Here is an 18,362-nt window from a genome sequence, read left to right on the forward strand (position 1 = left end):
TTATGATCTGAACCTTTTTCCATTTGAAAGGAGTCCATGAAGAGAGGATCGTATTATTACTTGCTATAGTTATGCTTTTTCTGGGGTCGTGCAGCATTATTCTCTTCATTGACAGAACTCAGCAAAGGATAATAAGGATAGTAATTACCACCTTCTGTGGAAGTAGTATTTGGCATCCTACCAATTCTGTGGGTTTTCGTTCTGGAATTTGCAGCAGGCAGATAGATGAGACAGTGTTTTAAGCTGCCACTTTTCTGTGCTTAGTTGCTAGTCCATGATATGCTAAGGCAATATCCAGTTATGGGAAGTGTACCAAATTGTCTCATTGCATGAAGCTTTGAATGGGTAGTATGGTTCAGATTAACAGTTTAGAGCTGATAGAGTTTGGCAGATAGATTACAGGCAAGTTCTGGGGTGAGAAATATAGAAAAGTGTTAAAAATTTTATTCTTGTGAGAGCCTGGGAGCCTTGTCCTTCCTGAACTCCACCTCTGTCAGTATCAATATTATACTCTAGCTTTTATTGCATGAGTTGGTTGGTCATGCATAACCACCTGTGAGTCATGTATTCACAATGTTAACTGAGTTCTCATTAGTGAACTTAGTAATAAAACACCCAGAAGTCCAGAGGAAGTAAGACTGGGCTGAAAGTCCAGAGTTGAGGAGTTGTGATTTTAACAGTCTCATTCCTGCTAACATTTTTGCACATTTCTGTGTCTGAGTTTTATTTCTGTGTCAGAAAACTTTATGAACTAATAGGATGTTACTTGTAAAGAAGACAGTGAAATAAGATACTAAGTTTTTGAACTATAAGCTCTGCTTCATCATATGGCTTTTTAAAAGTCAGTTATCAATCACTATAGAGTATACTGAGTTGGGGAGACCCACGAGGGACCACAAAGTTAACCTTCTGGCCCTGCACAGTATACCCCAAGAATCACACTATGTACATGATGGTATTGCCAAAACACTTTGAACTCTGTCAGGCTGATGATGTGACTGCTTCCCTGGAGAGCCTGTTCCTGTGCCAGAGGACTCTCTGGGTGAAGAACCTTTTCCTGATATCCAGCCTAAACCCTGACACAACTTCAGGCCATTCCCTCAGGTCTTATCACTGGTCACTGCAGAGAAGAGATCTGTGTCTGCCCTTCCTTTTCCCCTCTCAAGGAAGTTGCAGACTGTGATGAAGTCTCCCCCTAGTCTCCTCTAGGCTGAACTGACCAAGTGACCTCAGCCATTCCTCACACAGCTTCTCAAGTCCCTTCATATTCTTAGTTACCCTCCTTTGGCCACTTTTCAAGAGCTTAATATCTTTTTTATTTTGTTGTACCCAGAACTCCCCTAGCATTTAACGTGAGGCCCAGTGCAGGACAGAGCAGGACAGTCCCCTCCCTTGCCTGGCTGGTGATGCTGTGCCTGATGCACCCCCCAGACAGGATTGGCCCTCCTGGATGCCAGGGCACTGCTGACTCATGTTCAACTTGCTCTTGAAAGTGACCCCCAGGTCTCTTTCCTCAGCATTGTTCTCCAGGGTCTTATACCCCAGTCTGTCCATACATCCAGGGTTTCCCTGTCCCAGGTGCAGAATCCAGTACTCATCTTTCTTAAACTTCATATGATTGGTAATTTCCCACCCCTGTTATTTGTTGACTCCTCTCTGCAAGGCCTCTGCCTTTGAGGGAGTGAATGGCTCCTCCTAATTTTTGAATCACCGACAAACTTACTTTGGGCCTTTGAGTCTTGTGTCCAAGTTGTTAAGATGTTGAAGAGCACAGGGCTAAGTATGGAGCCATTTGGAACCTCACTAGTCACAGGTTACACCAGCCTGATGTCAGTGCATTTACTATAACCCTTTGTGCCTGACCCATGAGCCAGTTGCTCACCCATCATGTGTTAATCCAGCTGTGGGCTGGACATTTTCTTCAGAAGGATCCTGTGAGAGACACCATCAAAAACTTTACTGAAATCCAGAAAGAACACATCAATTGGCTTCCCTTGATCTACCAGGTGGGTTACCCTGTCCTAGAAGGTAGTCATGTTGGACATGCAGGACTTTCCTCTCAAGAAGTTGAGCTGTCTGTGACAATGTCTACGGTGTCCTTCGTGTGTTTTTCAGAACTCCCAGAATAATCTTCTTCATAATTTTACCAGGCACTGAAGTGAGACTGACAAGCCTGTAGTTTCCAGGGTCATCCTTCTTGAACATTGAGACCTCAGCTAGCTTCCAGTCAGCTGGGAACTCCCCAGATACCCAAGACTGTTCAAAAATAATTGCTAGAGGCCTCACAATGACATCACCTAGCTCTTTGAGTATTCTTGGATGAATCCCGTCATGAAGCCACATAGATACATGAGGATCCAGCTGGAGCAGGAAATGCTGCACAAATTTAGGGTCAGCTGGGAGTTTATCATTCTCCTAGCCAAGATCCTCCAGCTCTGGGCAGTGGGACCTTCTAAGCCCATCACCAGTGTGAAGGACACAGGCAAAGAAATCATTAAACATGTCACATGTGTTATGTCACACAAGCACACAATACATGCACAAGGTCAGACTCAGAATGGAACTTCATATAAATTATAAAAACTGTGGTTTGTAGTCTCTCAGGCTGCACGTTGCCATGTGTATGTGAGAATGTGGTAAGTGGAGCTGCTTGGAGCTCTTTGTAACTTAACATACTCCTAAACTCCTGAGATGACTGTGCTGCTCCTGGTACCGAAGCTATTCCTGCTGTCTGTATAGTTTTGTATTTTTCTGCTTAAATCCTGGACTCTGAATATGAGCCCATGTTTCTAGATCTGAAAGTCCTTGTTTTATATTATGTTAGTAAGTGTTGTTAGATGGGTGGACACTGCTGTGCTCCAAATATGGAATCCAAAATCTCCAGTATGCTTTCCAGTACTGTAAGTCAGGGACTATAAATGTCATTTGTATCCTCTGTGGGCTGCTCTTCTTATTGAATGATTTAGGGAAACTGACCATTTCTCAAGCTGTAAACTCTTGATAGTAATGCTGCTTTAGCAGTGGTTTGTTTGTTGGTTTATAGCAAAGCAAATGCAGGAAGGAAAGCTGTACTGGAGCTCTGGTCTCTAAAAGTATTTTTACCTAGGTACCTTTATTAGTTTGGACTTTGGACTTCCCTGTTTACTGTACTAATGTGAATAACAGGGCATTATGTCTTCTGTGCACAGTGTCTTCTGAGCACACAAGACCTTCAATAACTTACCTTCTTCAAATCTTTGAAGTAAAAATCCTGGCTTTCTACATCATTTTTATATATAAACTTAGGCTAAATCCAGCTATTTTCTATGACTGCCAGAGATAATGGCTGTTTAGCTCCTTACTAATCCAAACCTTGACAAAACAGAAAGGAGACTTAGAAGTCTCTACAGCTAGGTTGGAAGTTTCTCTTTTGAGGTACTTGGCTCCAGTTATGCCTTCAATATATTCTAATGGCTGGAGCAATTCTATTAATTGAAAGAAACCATGGAACAGAAACCGTGGTCTGTCTCCATGACACCACATTGTGTGTGAAACCACCAAATAGAGAATTGTGGGACTAAAGTGTGCACACAGGTCGGACATACTACTGTGTGCTCACTAATAGCCCAAACACGGATGCTCTGCATAATTTAGAGGCATTTTTCTTAATGTTACAACATGTTGGGATCTGAAATCCAGTCCTTGTAGGACAGTTTGATGTAATTTGCCTTAGGGTTTCTCTAGGAGAAATACGTGCATTGCTGTAGGAAGCAAAGGGTGTATTATTCTAGTGATCTTTTAGTTTGTTCTCTGTATCCTGCTCATTCTGGTTTTGAAACGTTTATGAGTAATAATAATTTAGAGGTAGAAGTAGTGTTTTTGGTAAACTAATTATCTCAGCAAGGATTCAAATGTTTCCTTCAACTTTTTCAGGCCTTACCACCTTGAACAGCAACAAAAAGATCAGCTGTGCTAGTCTCTAGTAACCCAGAATAACTAGTAGAGAGTGGAAGGTTTGATAAAGCAGTTCATTCTTCTCTCTCGCCTTAAAAAAGGAAAACTTATATTTAGTGATAAACACTAAATAGAATTAATACTATTTTTTGGTAATAAATCAGTTTTAAGTTTAATGTAAAGTGACATTATTCAAGCACACATTTCTAAATTCTAAAAGCTCTCCTACACAGTATTAGAGAAGTTAGAAGGTTTTCAAAATATAAATAAATATTTATGGAAGTAGAGTTTCTGCCTAATTATTTGGGATGAAAGGACAAATAATCTAATGTGCATTATTTCAGCTATGGGACTGATTGTTTCTTTAAATATAGGGTAGTTAATACCCTTTGTTTGACAAGCTCCATGTAAATAGTTTTCTGCTTGGCTGTGACTAAAGTGTGCCCTGAGGTTAGCAACTGAAGGGAAAAGATCCATAGTAGTCCAAAATCAGTTCCCAGGGAAGCAATGGTATTGGCAGTCTGAGTTGTCAGGCATGGCAGAAGGGCATATACTGTTGGCTTCCAGAGGGATCTGTAAAAGTTTGCTCTACAGCTAGGAGTGTATTGGGCTACCCTACAGGTCTTACTTCAGTGGTTTGTGACCTGTATGCACATGAGGTTCTGGCATTTGATTTTGCTTCATTTACATTGCTGATCCAAACAGGTCTTCAGATGCACATTTGTACAGGAGTTTCCTATCCTCTCCATAGTAAAATCTACCCTTTTTCTCTCCTGCCTGAACAGCTAGAATTCAAAAGGGAGCATTGACATCCACATACCAGCCCGGTCCCTTAGACTTGTTTAAATGTGGGGGCCTTTGCCTTAGGTACTTAAACTGTAGTTCACACTGGTCACTTGGCAGAATGGCCAAGCTGGATCCAAACACTGTGTACCATGAATCTATATACAATTGTCAATGTAACATATATCCCACTTTTTCCTATAGAGCTCCTTGTTCTCACTGTAGAATCATAACCAGAGAGTCATTTAGGCTGGAAAACATCCTTAAGATCATAAAGTCCACCACAAAACCATTTACCTAAGCTCCACATCTCCACATCTTTTTAAGTATCTCCAGGGATGGGGGCTCAACTACTTCCCTGGGTAGCATGTTCCAATGCTTGACAACCCCTGTGGTGAAAAAATTACTCTTAATACCCAATCTAAACTTTCCCTTGCACAGCTTGATGCCATTTCCTCTTGCCCTGTGTCTTGTTACTTCGGAAAAGAGGCCAACCCCTGCCTGGCTACAGCCTCCTTCCAGGTAGTTGTAGAGAGTGGTAAGGTCACTCCCAAGCCTCCTTTTCTCCAGGCTAAACAACCCTTGGTCCCTCAGTCACTCCTCATAAGACTTGTGTTCCAAGACCCTTCATTAGCTCCACTGCCTTTCTCTGGACATGCTCAGCCCCTCAGTGCCTTTCTTGTAGTGAGACATCCAGAACTGGACACAGCACTCAAGGTGTGGCTTCACCAGTGCCCACTACAGGGGGACAATCCCTGCCCTGCTCCTGCTGGCCACACTATTGCTGATACAGGCCAGGATGCCATTGGCCTTCTTGGCCATCTGGGCACAGCTGGCTCATATTCAACTGGCTGTCAACCATCTTTATAACTTACCTTTTCACCTGTATTCAAAGTGAAATAAGCAAAAATATCTGCAATCTTCTTTGTCCTTCTGTTTTCAAGATATACCTGTAACACTCTCTACTGCTGGCCCTCCAACATACAGAGTTGTTAGTAAATGAACGTGATCCAGTAGCTTTCATATCCACAAGATTCAAAACTTTTGCAGCAATATAGTGCCTTTTGTCCAGAAAGGACAAATTATTTTGAATACTTCATTTACAACTAAAATCTAAGGAATGTTGTTTTGTCTGATGTCTGTTTTTCTCATACCATGTTTTCCATGTAAGCAAGCAGAGGCATAAGAATTTGTATTAACAGTATAATTGAAAATACATTTCAGATGTTTCACTTCATAATTTCTCTTTGTAGGAAATCTGACTTTCTTCAATAATGCATTTAGTGGTTTGGACTGGCTTCCAAAAAACTATTTTGTAGAAGTGGTACTTAAATAGTGTTCCAGAGACTGCATTAGGTAGAGAGCAGCTGAGGCAGCTAAGTAGGCTCTCTGCTCTTTCAGTCCATGAATAGATGAGGTCTCTTCATAGAGGTAGAAATGTAGCAATGATAGATAAAATTTCTGCAAATAATATTCTACAAATTCTACAAGTAATAGTTCTGTTTGGTGTAGTGCAGGCCAAGATAAAGCTGTTTGTCAAAATTCTTGGTTTATTTTGGGTAGTAGTGTATGTGTATTATCCAGATACAGGCTGCAGAACTCTCTTCTACAAACTGTTATTGAAGAGGAGATTTTAATAATGGAAAGAATTGAATATTTATATTGATGATCAAGATTCAGATAAGTCCTTATTAAGATAAGTCCTTAGTGTATTGCATAGGGGAAAAGGACACTAAAAGCTAAGTATTAAAAGCCCTTGCACTTGGAAGTAAGCAATCTATTAGGAAACAAGCATGGAAGGAAATTGATCTTTGGATAGGCAGCTTATATCATTGGAGTCTTCCTTACCTCTGCAATTTGTGACAGGGCTTCAATCTGATTTGGAAGTTGGTGATTTCCCAGAAGCATTGGGTAGATGTTCAGTGTCTCCATTACAGATATATTGAAAGAAATCCCTCCTAGGTAAGGCACTTCCATTAGGCAAGTGTCAGGTACAAAGGAAAACTTAATTTATGTTTGAATTTTGTTACGGGCAACTTGATCTTTACTGTGCTGTACAAATTTGTTTATGGAGAAGCTTTTTAGAAGCTTTGGAATATGTAATGCAGAGCTTCTGTTTTTTCTCAGCTAGCTTTCTAACTTTACCAGTTTGGGTTCTTTGTTCCTCTCCCGGAAATCTGTAGACCAGTTGTATTTTGAATATACATGCACAAAAAAAGCCCTGCAAACCCAGAAATATTTTCTTTATGTCATGAATGTTGTGTTGTGCAATGCTCATGCATTAAAAATTAAGAAAAACATGTGGAATAGCAGGGGATGGGGGACTTAACAGTATTTCATGTTTTTCCCTTTTACACCACGTTGTGGATTAGTCTTTTCCGCTCAGATACCCAAACTTTGGAAAACCAAAAGCTAGATGGAGAGTGTCATTGTATTCTACTGATGACCATGTTGGACTTGATTCACGACTTTACATGAGGAACTGTAGCAAAGCCTTGTGGTAATGACATGAGAAGATGCAGAATCACTACCTGTATCAGTTTTAATGCTATTTGCAAAAAATACAAATGTTCGATTTTTATATATTTTCCATACCAATAATTTATTTTTTTTCTTTACTTTTCAACAGGATCCACTCTGTGTAGCTATGAACTACAGCCGTCAGAATATACTACAGACCCAAGGGCTGCCAAGTTATGTCCTAAATATCCTGTTCCAGAGAGGTAATATGATCATATGTCTGATTTGGGGTGGAGGGAGTGGAGATTTGTTTTGATCATGACAGTTCTTTAGAAAATACCAACACATGTTTACTCTTACGAGGTAGATGTTTTAGTGTATTATTGCATATATTTCTAAAATTCTGGTTTATAAAAGGTAGTGAAAATAACAGTCAAAGAAAAACCCAAATTATCCATGTAAGTGTTCCTGAAACTATTGAGCTGAGATCTTCAAAGTCTCTTGTCTCATGTGACTGACACTGTTCTAAGTATCAGCTGTTCTATTGCCTTTCACCCTATCTATAGCTGCCTATCAGCAATGCAGATCTGAGACAATCATGGAACATTTTTAATTTTTGGGAGGAAAAATTATGTAGGGATGCACAGTTCCCTGCAGCATTCACTTCTTATACCTTACCCCAGCCAGTCAGAAGCAATTTGCTTCATTTTTTACTCTTTTAGTCTGTAAATGACTAATATAAGGATCGAGTCAAGTACCAAAAAGAGGGCTGTATTTTATTAACAGATCACTTTGAGGTTTATTGTTTTAAATGTCACATTAGACTGCTGTTTGTGCAATAGGATTGGAAAGCTCATAGCTTCATAAACTCTACTGGCTATGCTGCCTGGACCTGTGGAGATGAACATGGCTGAGAAAAGAAGAGTTAGCTGTTAGCTGTTGTACACAGCCTTCTGTCAGTAACTGAACTATCTCGAGAAGAACCATGTTGTGTTTTCTCAAAATTTAGCTTCTCAGATATACTCAGTAATGGGTGGCAACTGCAGAGTCTTTTCTTATGCATAGTTTTCTGTTACGTTTTTTGTAAATGTCATAATTGTGTCAGCTTTACAAGTTCTGATTTTAAGTCTTTCTTATACACATGGTAGCCTCTCTGCTGAATCTTTTTTTTATATTATAATGACAATTAGTGGCAGCTGGAATATTAACTTTTTTTTTTACTTTTCCCCATAGAGATTAGTATTCCATGCAGCTAGCCAGCTGTTACAGCGGTAATACAAAAACAAATGAAAACTTCAGTGCCAGCTTGCGTACTGAAAAGGCTTGTTAGTCCTAGTTTTTGCCAGAATTATATTGACTTCTCATTGTGTGTTCCCATGTCATTCAGTCTCAATGAATATAGCTTAGTAAGAAAACAGAAGAATAGAAAAATGTGTCAGAGCTCTAATGATGCTATGTAAATTCCTCGAAAAAACTACCTCGTATTATTTTAAATAAGCTATTGTATAGGTGGAATATTTCCCCTTTTTGATATGGCATTACTAAAATGTACGATACGTTTGAACATTTTTGAGATTGAAAAGTCTGACTTTAATGCCCTAAGGCAAAAAAAGCCAACACTGTATCTATAAACCACTGCTTTTCTGGTTATTATAGTTAAATTATTTCAGTAAGTGTAATTTGAAGGAGAAATCAAATCAAATCTGTTGAGACAGCCAAATGAAAACCCAACAGCTTGTAGACTGAGGCATTCAGGGAAAACTTGCCTAACAGTCACATTTGATCTGTGTCATGATGTAACCCCATCCAGCAACCCAGACCCCCACAGTCAGTCGCTCACTTCCCCACCAGCAGGACTGGGGTGACAACTGGAAGGGTAAAAGGTAGAAAGCTTGTGGGTTGATATAAAGATGGTTTTATAGGGGAAGGAAAGCTGTACACATAAGCAAAGCAAAACAAGGAATTAATTCATCACTTCCCATGAAGGCATGTGTTCAACCATCTGCAGGAGAGCAGGGCCCCATCACATGCAACAGTTACTTGGGAAGACAAACACCATCACTTAAAACGTTCCTTCTTCTTCTTTCCCCCTTTTTATATCCTGTGCATGATGCCATGTGGTCTGGAATATCCCTTTGGTCAGTTGGGGTCACCTGTCCTGGCTGTGTCTCCTCCCAACCCCCCATGCACCCCCAATGCCCTTGCCAGCATGGCCATATGAAAGCAGGAAAGGCCTTGGCTCTGTGTAAGCCCTGCTCAACCATAACAAAAACTTCTCTGTATTATCAGTCCTGTGTTCAACACAAATGCAAAACAAGCTCCGTACCAGCTACTGTGAAGAAAATTAACCCTACCCCAGCTGAAACCAGTACAATCTGTCAAGGGTTATGAACCCTCTGATTCACATTAGTTCCATGGTACGGAGGTAGCATATGGTGTGAAAATGGTCCCTTGATGTTTTTGTTTGATGACCAGGCTTCTTCACAGCCTTCAGCCGAGGCTGTCAGTGGCCTCCTACTATCCATCTTCAAGGTATTATGTCCAACTTTGACAGAGCAGTACAGTCTAGCAGTGCAGTTAGCAATATGTGTTTCTTCCACACCCAGCCTTTATCAGCCTCTGTAGAACATGACTGCATGTTTAGAGGACCCTGGAGGAAAACACATCCAGTCCCCTGCAGCATTTATCTATAAACCAGCTGTGCTGAGCTGTGCCAAGGGACTGCCCTGTAGTAAAGAGCAGCTAGCAGTGGCATTTTGATCAGACTCCCCCTCCTCTTACACAGGTTGCCATACTACTCCTGCACATGCACAGGGGAAGTGGTGAGAGGAAAAAACTCTTTCAAATCTAATACTTGAGTAATCAGATAGATCTTCTAACTTCATTGGAATAGTGCTTTGAAAGTACAGCTTCTGACACCAACCTCAGCTGGCTTGCACTTTATTTGTTCTTGTTTATGATTAAGCATCATGCTTGCTATTCTTAGAAATTTGTAACTCTTTTACAGTAGATTATATACCAAGATATAATCAAGAGTTCATATAAATAGCAGAGGTCATGGAGCATAGATGTCTTATTGTGGTTTTTATTAGGACACTTTACCTCACCTACTCATTCAGTCAGAACCACTGGAGCAGAACCAGATCTCAAAAGTGGATTCTCAGGAGTCCCATTTACTCAAGAAAATTTGTAGGAACCACTAACTTTTTTTTTTAAATTATTATTAATTAAAACAAACTTAGCAATTAATTACTGCACATGAAAATAGGTAACTTAAAATAGGTAGTGAAATTACTTTAGGTTAAGGAATATTAAATGACTGATACGAACTCTGGTTCAAAAAGCGTGCTTTCTTCCATTGGGCTGTGTTTTGGAAGAACACTTTAATCCCGTTAGTGCCCTTTTTAAAGTGAATATTTTTGTATTTGTATGCAGGAATAACATTCTTTTGCCTACTCCCACCTTAAAATCTGGGCTTTGTTACTGGTAGCGACAACTTATAAATGCTGTAGGCTTTCTGTAAAGTTGTAGCAGTTAACAATTAAATAAACCTTTCACATTTCAGTCTTTTGCAGTAATACGGCATATAATGAGCAGCAGTATCCCAAAATAGGTTATGTTTTAAGAAGCTAAGAGGATACATGGGCCACCTTTTAAGTAGGGTACACATCATTATGGGTTTAATTTGTTTTTTAACAACTGTGACTAATGTACAGTTACTTGGCTGTGCTTAACTGCTGTATTCCTTACTACCCAAAAGTACACCATCAATGTGAGCATCTCCAAATGCATTTACCTACTCAGCATAATAATCCTAGAACCATAAAATTGGCAATCATCAGTGACTTTAAACAAAAACCCAGGATCTACTAATTACCTAGAAATGGCAGGTGTTCATAATTTCTCACAATTTCTTTACAAAGTAGTTACACATTAATGGTTTTCAGCATGTCATCCTTTTTCTCCAGAAAAACAGTGGATGGGAAATATGTGTCTAAGGCAGCTGTTTTATTCACTATGTGTTTAAAGTGGTGGTTAGAATTTTAGAAAGACATGGCCTTGAAGAAATAGTTATTGAGGGCAGAAAATTGTTGATTTATAGGTTATTGCCAAAATAGGGAAACTGCAGAAGGTTACATTCGTTGCTGCTACAGTATACTGAAGTCCTTTAAGTTAGGAAGATTGGGCAGGTGAAACAATAGAAAAGATTTTTTTTCATTGTATCCAATTACAGGAAGGAACATGTAATTCATGTCTGAAATGTAATTGGGAATTGATCAAATGATGTAATAGGCCACTTCTGAGATCTGACATAGTTTATGAGAAAGATAGACTGCTTCTAAATGGGAGACATTTAGAAAACAAAATTACCCACTTCTAAAGGAAAGTTTTTGCTCTCTTGTATCTTTCTCTGACAGACTTGACAGCAAGTTTTCCAGAGCTAGGTTTAGTGCGTAGTTTCAATAGTTTTTTGTGAGTGTTTCCAAAATGGTTCAAAGCAATAGAGGCAACCTGGCATGTTTTGCTTTAGTTTAACAAAGTTAATGAATATAGACACTGTGATTCTAATATTCAATACAAGAACAAGCTTAGTATGGGGAAAGACTAGGCATAAATACATTGGTTTTGCTGGGCAGCAGTTGTGAATGCTGATGTCCTTTAGCACAAAATTTACACTCTCAAGAAGAGTATTGTTATTCTGCAATTTCTTTTGCTGCAAACACGGACCAGTATTCCATTCTAAATTGAGTGAAAGGCATTGTTTCAGCTGCTGGTTCAGCACCTGACACTTGAAAGAAAGACATTTAAATGGAAATAGGAACATACACTTTCTGCACCTTGTCATTTAGGGGTGGGAGGATAATAATATCCTGTTGGAATGTACACTCCAGCCTCACAGGGTTATTTGTAAGAACTGCATCACTTTCCATTATGATCATCCTCATTTCAGCGGCACTTGTGCATTCAACACATGGTTTCTGGTTATGATGTTATAAGGGTGGAATGATTGCATCTATTCACCTTTCATTTGTGTGTTGATGTGGCATTTATATTAAGTAGGAGTAATTTTTTTTTCTGATTTTTTTTTTCTTGTGTCACCAGTGCACCTATTCCATTCTTCCATCGCTGTGCTCCTGTGAACATTTCCTGCTATGCCAAGTTTGCAGAGGCCCTGATCACCTTTGTCAGTGACAGTAGTGTCTTACACAGGCTGATTAGTGGAGTTATGACCAGCAAAGAGATTATAATGGGACTTTGCTTGTTATCACTAGGTAATTGTTTTTCTCATTACTAGCTATTTCTTAGTGTACTTCATTAGGAGATTGTTAACACACTCTAACCACAGTATGAGCAAAAAGCATGTATAATAGCAACAATCCCTTAGAAAATTATTCAGAATGCTTTTTAAAAATTTTATTTGAGAGCTGAGTAACTTATTCATAGGTAATATACATATGCATTCCTGGTTTTGTTTCTCTTATACTGATTATGAGATAGAGGATGCATGGCTGTTAATTAGCCAACATTAGTTTTGATATAGTTAAGGGAGCATCCACTTTTTCTTAATTTTTATTATAGTATGCCCCTTTCCCATTTGTAGCAGTCATCTTCGACCAACTTGAATCCAAATCAACCCTTTCCAAATAAAAAGGACAGGTTGAGAAATGCACAATAGCACACCCCTGTTGGATGTAGAGGATTTCATTTGTTTCAATTAACAAACTTGCACAAAGATGAAAATTTTAATAGTGAAAAGAAGGAAATTAGGTGTCCATTTGTTGCATGGTATGTTACCTCCTTCTTCCCTTTCCTTCAAAATTAAAAGTTTCAGGTCTTTGAAAATCTCAGCCTTTGAGAGCTGGAAATTCTCAACAATACAGAGGTGCTGAATTGTTTCTATAGTGGTGAGATGCCTCTAGGCTATAGAGTGACAGCGCTAGGCTGAAGAGCTGTTATAACAAAGTCATGTTGTTTGAGGTGGAATGTTGCCCACTGACATAAATTGCTTTCCTAGTGAGTCTGTTCTACTCATACAAGGTATAAAATCTGAAATCGTAAAATGGGAGGATTGAGATGTTAGCTATGCATATGAGCAGTGTATTGTTTACAATGAAACACTGCAAAGTTGTATCAGATATAGGGGTCCTTTGCTTTCAGTTTGCTTTTGTGGTTAAAAAAAGGGGTGGGGGAAGGAAGGGAAAAAGAAAGGAAAAATGAAGGGAAAGGAAAGGAAAAAGAAAGGAAAATTAACCCCCCCCCCCCCCCCCCCGTAAACACACACAAAATCACTGTGTATGTTTTCAACTGTAACTAGAAAGCTGTTTATTTTTGCTCCTTGACAGCTTCAGTATTTGTTAATAATGATAGAAAAACATTTGGAATCTGAAAGCTAGTGGCTGATTCACAGTGCTGCTGTTCAGCTAGAGTCAGAAGGTAGTACAGAATTTACATACAGTTAATTTAAAAAATAGTTTCCTAGTTAAACAGAAAACCATTAGTTTTTATAGTTAAAATAGTGGGTTAGACTGTGATTCAAAAAGCCAGGTTCCAGTGGTTTGCATGTAACTGCTGAACACAAATGTGTATGTGTTAAAATATGAGTATGCACTTGTATACACCACTCACTTAGCCTTAGCTGTCTGTATAGTTTTTTACTTATGACTGGCATGTCATTTTGGAATACACCGATATCATATTAACTGCTCATGTTTGACATGTGTATTTGAGTGCAGACTCTGCTCTGGTCCTCAGGAGGTGTGCTCATGTTACCAGACTCAATGTACTGTCATGTCTTGCTGTCTGTTTGGCCATTGTCCAAGTACACGTCTGTCTGTATGCACGCATAATGTCTTGTGTTTAATATATCATGTAAATGTATTTATGCTCTCTTTGTTTTAATCAATATTATCAAAGCAGAAGTTGTAGAGGTGCCTGGTTTTCCTAACTATCTATTCAGTGAGTCTGTAAGTCTCAAAAACAAATGTCTAAAAATTCTGTTGGAAGGCAATTATCTTAGTACAGTGGGAAAATTAGGAATGCTGTATCTACTTTTGAAGTAATTAGTCTGCTTATATTGTTTGTCTTCTTTTGCAGTGTTGTCCATGATTTTGATGGTTATAATAAGGTACATTTCAAGAGTACTTGTCTGGATTTTAACAATTCTTGTCATTCTGGGATCACTTGGTAAGTCTTGTTTGTCTCCCAGTTTGAGTGCCCAGTTCTAATCTTTGTGCTCCGTGTCCTCAGCCCAGCTACATCGCACACAGATCTTGGATCATGCATTTCCCCACAGCCTTTTTTTTTTTGAGTCCCTTTCAAGATGCACATCAAAAATGCCACCTTAGTAATTGCAGATCTCTCTCAGAGAGTACACTGCTCCTTGAATATTTGCACACCCTGCTTGGCAAGCAGTCTTCATGTCTGTGTAGCTCACTAGAGCCCACAACTGTTACTGCAGCAGATTCCTCACAGCACAGCACTTAGCACAACCCTAAATGTTGCCTACTTCTTAACCTACCTTCCAAACAGGTCAGCAAGGCAGCTAAGCGTGGGTGTGTCTTATGGCACTCCCACATTGCAGCTGGTGCATGAAGAAATCAAAGGGCAGCTATTGCTTATGCAGCTGAATATATTTACAGCTCTGATATGTTCATCAGCCATCAATTCTTTGAGTAGCTCTTTAAGAGGTGTTCTTGAAGAGAGGAAGTAAAGGTGCTTGTCTAGCAATTTTTAATAAAATCCTTGTATTTCCATATGACTCAGGAAGACCTGCATGACCTAGATCATGTGTGAAATGCAACCAGCCATGCTGTCTTGGAAATGACCAAAGGTTGTCTCTTCCAAAGTGATGTAGTTTATGGGAAAACAGTCTTATTTTATCATACTAGCTTTTAAATTCATAAAACTAAAGTTTTCTACACTTACTACTGACTAGCTAAGCCAAAATTTCTGGGCAGATGACTGTAGGGAAGAAAAAAAATAGAATAATCATATTAGGAAGCACTAGTAATTTAATTCTTGCAATTCATGACTACAATGGATGGATAAAATCAGCAGACTATATATTTTTCAGGATCACTTTGGTTTTCTGATTAATAGCCTCACAATCTATGACCAGGGAAAGGAAAAATATAGAAATAGAATGTTTTTCATTTGTATTCTCTTTAGAAGCTAAGCAACCATGTTGAGTGAAAGAGATGAATGCCTTATCTTACTGGCATCTATTACTATGTTCTGTGTTCTAAAAAGTTTCATTCATTACATGGCTTGAATAAAAAACTGTCTTTTATGACATTCCTGCTTATTCTGTCTTGACTGTTTGTTTAGGAGATGTCAAAAGAGATTCTTCATTTTAGACCTGAGCATGGTATGTTCAGCAAAAACATGTGATCACAGAATCACAGCATGGGTAAGGTTGGAAGGGACCACAGAGGTTCATCTGGTCCAACCTCCCTGCTAAGCTTATGCATTTGATTCAGAAATACCAGCAGAACAGAGAAGTACACTTAAAAGAGAAAAGAAATGTATCAGAGAGGAGAGGTTATCTCCCTGAGGGGCTGGAGACCTTTGTTAAGAAAAATTCTACCTTGAAAAAGCAGCTAGAGTAGGAGAATGTTTTTCTGGCCATAAGGCTAGGATTAACATGACAGAGGTGAGAAGATAGTACCTCACATTGTCTTTACCTCCTGTGCCTTTTATGAGTGCTTTCTCCAGTGTCCAAGATATTGTCTGAAGCAAGTTTAGCTACATATTGTTAAGGTGCTGTTTCCAGCAACAGGCTGATGCTTGTTTGCATTAGTGTTCCCAGGAATGGCAGACTCCTTGTTTCACTGTTCTTGTTACTTCACATCCTAATCCAAGGTCCATCTCTATTGCCCCTCCTAAATTCTTACTCCCTGCATTGTTATACACATGTATACATTCATATGTACAGCCTGCAACAGAACTATTTATTCTTCCTTTTGTTCTTTTATTACTTGACTAGTGGGAGCTGTGCTAGTCATTGTCAGGGCTCCCCATGAAGTAGTCCTTCAATGCAGTTTACCCTAAAACACAGAGTCAGTGTTCTTCAAGTCTCTTAAGTGGTCATAGTATGGTGAGACTGTGAAAAAGAGTATATTCACTTGAGAAGAGGGCAACAGAGGAGAACTGGAAACTTCTCCCTCCTCTCAAGTTCCTGTTGGGTTGAGCATCAGTGCTCTTGCGTATTCAGTACCAGACTAGATTTAAAAGGGAAGAACATCTTTATTTCTCTGGGACAAGGTAGTATGTATCATACAGAAGATGGATTATTCATTTATCCTTTTTGTTTTCTTACTAAAACATAGGTGGTACAGGAGTCCTGTGGTGGCTCTATGCTAAACAGCGAATATCTGCTGGTGCTCTTGAGACCCAGATAGCCAAAGACAATCTTCAGGCTCTCTTGATCTATGCCATTGCAGCTACAGTCTTCACGGTATGCTTTGCTAATGATTGTATAATTTTCTTGGTTTTTTCTGTTGGTCTCTATTTTTTTATTCAGGTGTCATTCTGGGACAATTTATTTCTGCCACAATTTCTGTTGAACTGATTTTCTTTCATTATGTTATTTTTTAAACTTTCAGGAATTGTTCTCTAACACCTGATTATGAGCCAGGGGAGACTTTCTAGGAACTGTTCTCTAATATCTGATTTTGAGTCAGGAGAGACTTTCTAACCCTGCAGCTACTTTTATCTACTGTAAAATGTCCACAGGGACTTCCCAGAATAGGTATGATATTGGATTGCCAATCCAAAGAGATTTTTTCTTAGGTTCTCGGTTCAGAGGTACTTAGTAATTTCAATGTATTTAAAAGTCCTTAGCCTACTTCTGAAAGAAGTTATACTCAAATCATTGTGAACTGAAATACTAACAACAGTTGAACCAATTATCTTCTTTGGGCCTTGCTGTTCATTTCAGAGTCACTGAATTTACTACCAAAAATTGACAATTTTTGACTAACTTTGCAGGAATTGTAGATTGCCTCTTCTGTTCTTGTTGCTTCACATCCTAATCCAACAGTTCCTCTCCATTCCCTCTCCTAGATTCTTACTCCCTATGTTATTATACACATATATGCATACATCTTATAAAACCACCATGCCATGGTCAGATAAAAATTTTAAATTACCTTTTTTAAAGGTAATTAAAGGTTAAAACTTGTGATTTCACTGCTTTGTAAAACATAATTGATCTTATCTCATAAGCTTAAAGCTGATGATGATTCCAAATACATAATTATGAGAATGAAATTCCCCAAAAGTATAATTTGAAAAATAATTTATTTCCAGAAGAAGCTGATAAAGGTTTTACATCTTGATCTTGTGATCTTAAAGTACGTTTTAACTTAGTGTGTTTGAATATCCTAGCTGTGCAAAATAATATCTTGATTCTGTTTCAGTACTCTAAAATGTGATTTGGAAACTTCCTCCTCTAGGTTATCTTGTTCTTGATCATGTTAGTTATGCGCAAAAGAGTAGCTCTCACCATTGCCTTGTTCCATGTGGCTGGCAAGGTCTTCATACACCTGCCGCTGTTAGTCTTCCAGCCATTTTGGACTTTCTTTGTGCTTATCCTCTTCTGGACATACTGGATCACAGTCCTGCTTTTTCTTGGTACTACAGGTAAGCAGTCACTTACTTTAAATAAATTTCACTTCATTTTTGTATGATTTCAAGCAGTTGACTAAAAAGCCTTTGAGAATCTCAAAGAAAAAAGCCCACTTGTTGTGCTTCTATTTCTGTCTGCTTCGCTGACTTCAGAACACTTGTTTATAGAAGGTTATTGTACATTTAAGTCTTCATTCCCAGCATGGTACTTTATGCATTAGGCTGGCTTTTTGATTTGATACAAGTTGGCTTGCTGCAAACCTTGATACTCTATTAATAAAACTGCTATAGCATTTTTTTCAAATAATTCCCTCTAATTTTACACACACAAGTTAAAGACAGCATAATCGTGGAGCCACCAGGTATTGTAGATGGTACTCACACAGGTGAGTACACAGTAAGGGAAGGGCCATTGCACACAATTACTGTCTCCCACAGTGTAACTATTGTGATTTTAGTTTTCAGTGGTTTGTAACTTAGGTGCCCAGTATCATTCCTGAATCATGAGGGAGATTTTTCTGCTGTTTGTACACTGTGTTCTGAGAGCAGCCATGTAC

General features: G+C 38.9%; 1 protein-coding gene across 14 annotated transcripts in view; it reads left to right on the forward strand.

The window, feature by feature from the left end:
• The window catches only part of SLC44A1 (solute carrier family 44 member 1), an 88,433-nt gene that overhangs the window by 32,350 nt on the left and 37,721 nt on the right, over positions 1–18,362 (forward strand). For 13 of the 14 annotated variants that reach the window (XR_015280936.1, XR_015280935.1, XR_015280938.1 and 10 more), the window contains exons 5-9: positions 7,346–7,439; positions 12,280–12,449; positions 14,272–14,361; positions 16,506–16,633; positions 17,634–17,820. Coding sequence is in view for 8 of the 14 variants with exons in the window: in XM_086869034.1 (XP_086725160.1) it covers positions 7,346–7,439; positions 12,280–12,449; positions 14,272–14,361; positions 16,506–16,633; positions 17,634–17,820 (669 nt within the window). In the remaining 6 variants the exon portion in view is untranslated. The remainder of the gene's footprint in view (positions 1–7,345; positions 7,440–12,279; positions 12,450–14,271; positions 14,362–16,505; positions 16,634–17,633; positions 17,821–18,362) is intronic. The other variant, XM_086869039.1, reaches the window with a different exon arrangement.

This window comes from Cyanistes caeruleus, chromosome Z, assembly GCF_971803275.1.
Source record: "Cyanistes caeruleus chromosome Z, bCyaCae1.hap1.1, whole genome shotgun sequence".
Lineage (NCBI taxonomy): Eukaryota > Metazoa > Chordata > Aves > Passeriformes > Paridae > Cyanistes > Cyanistes caeruleus.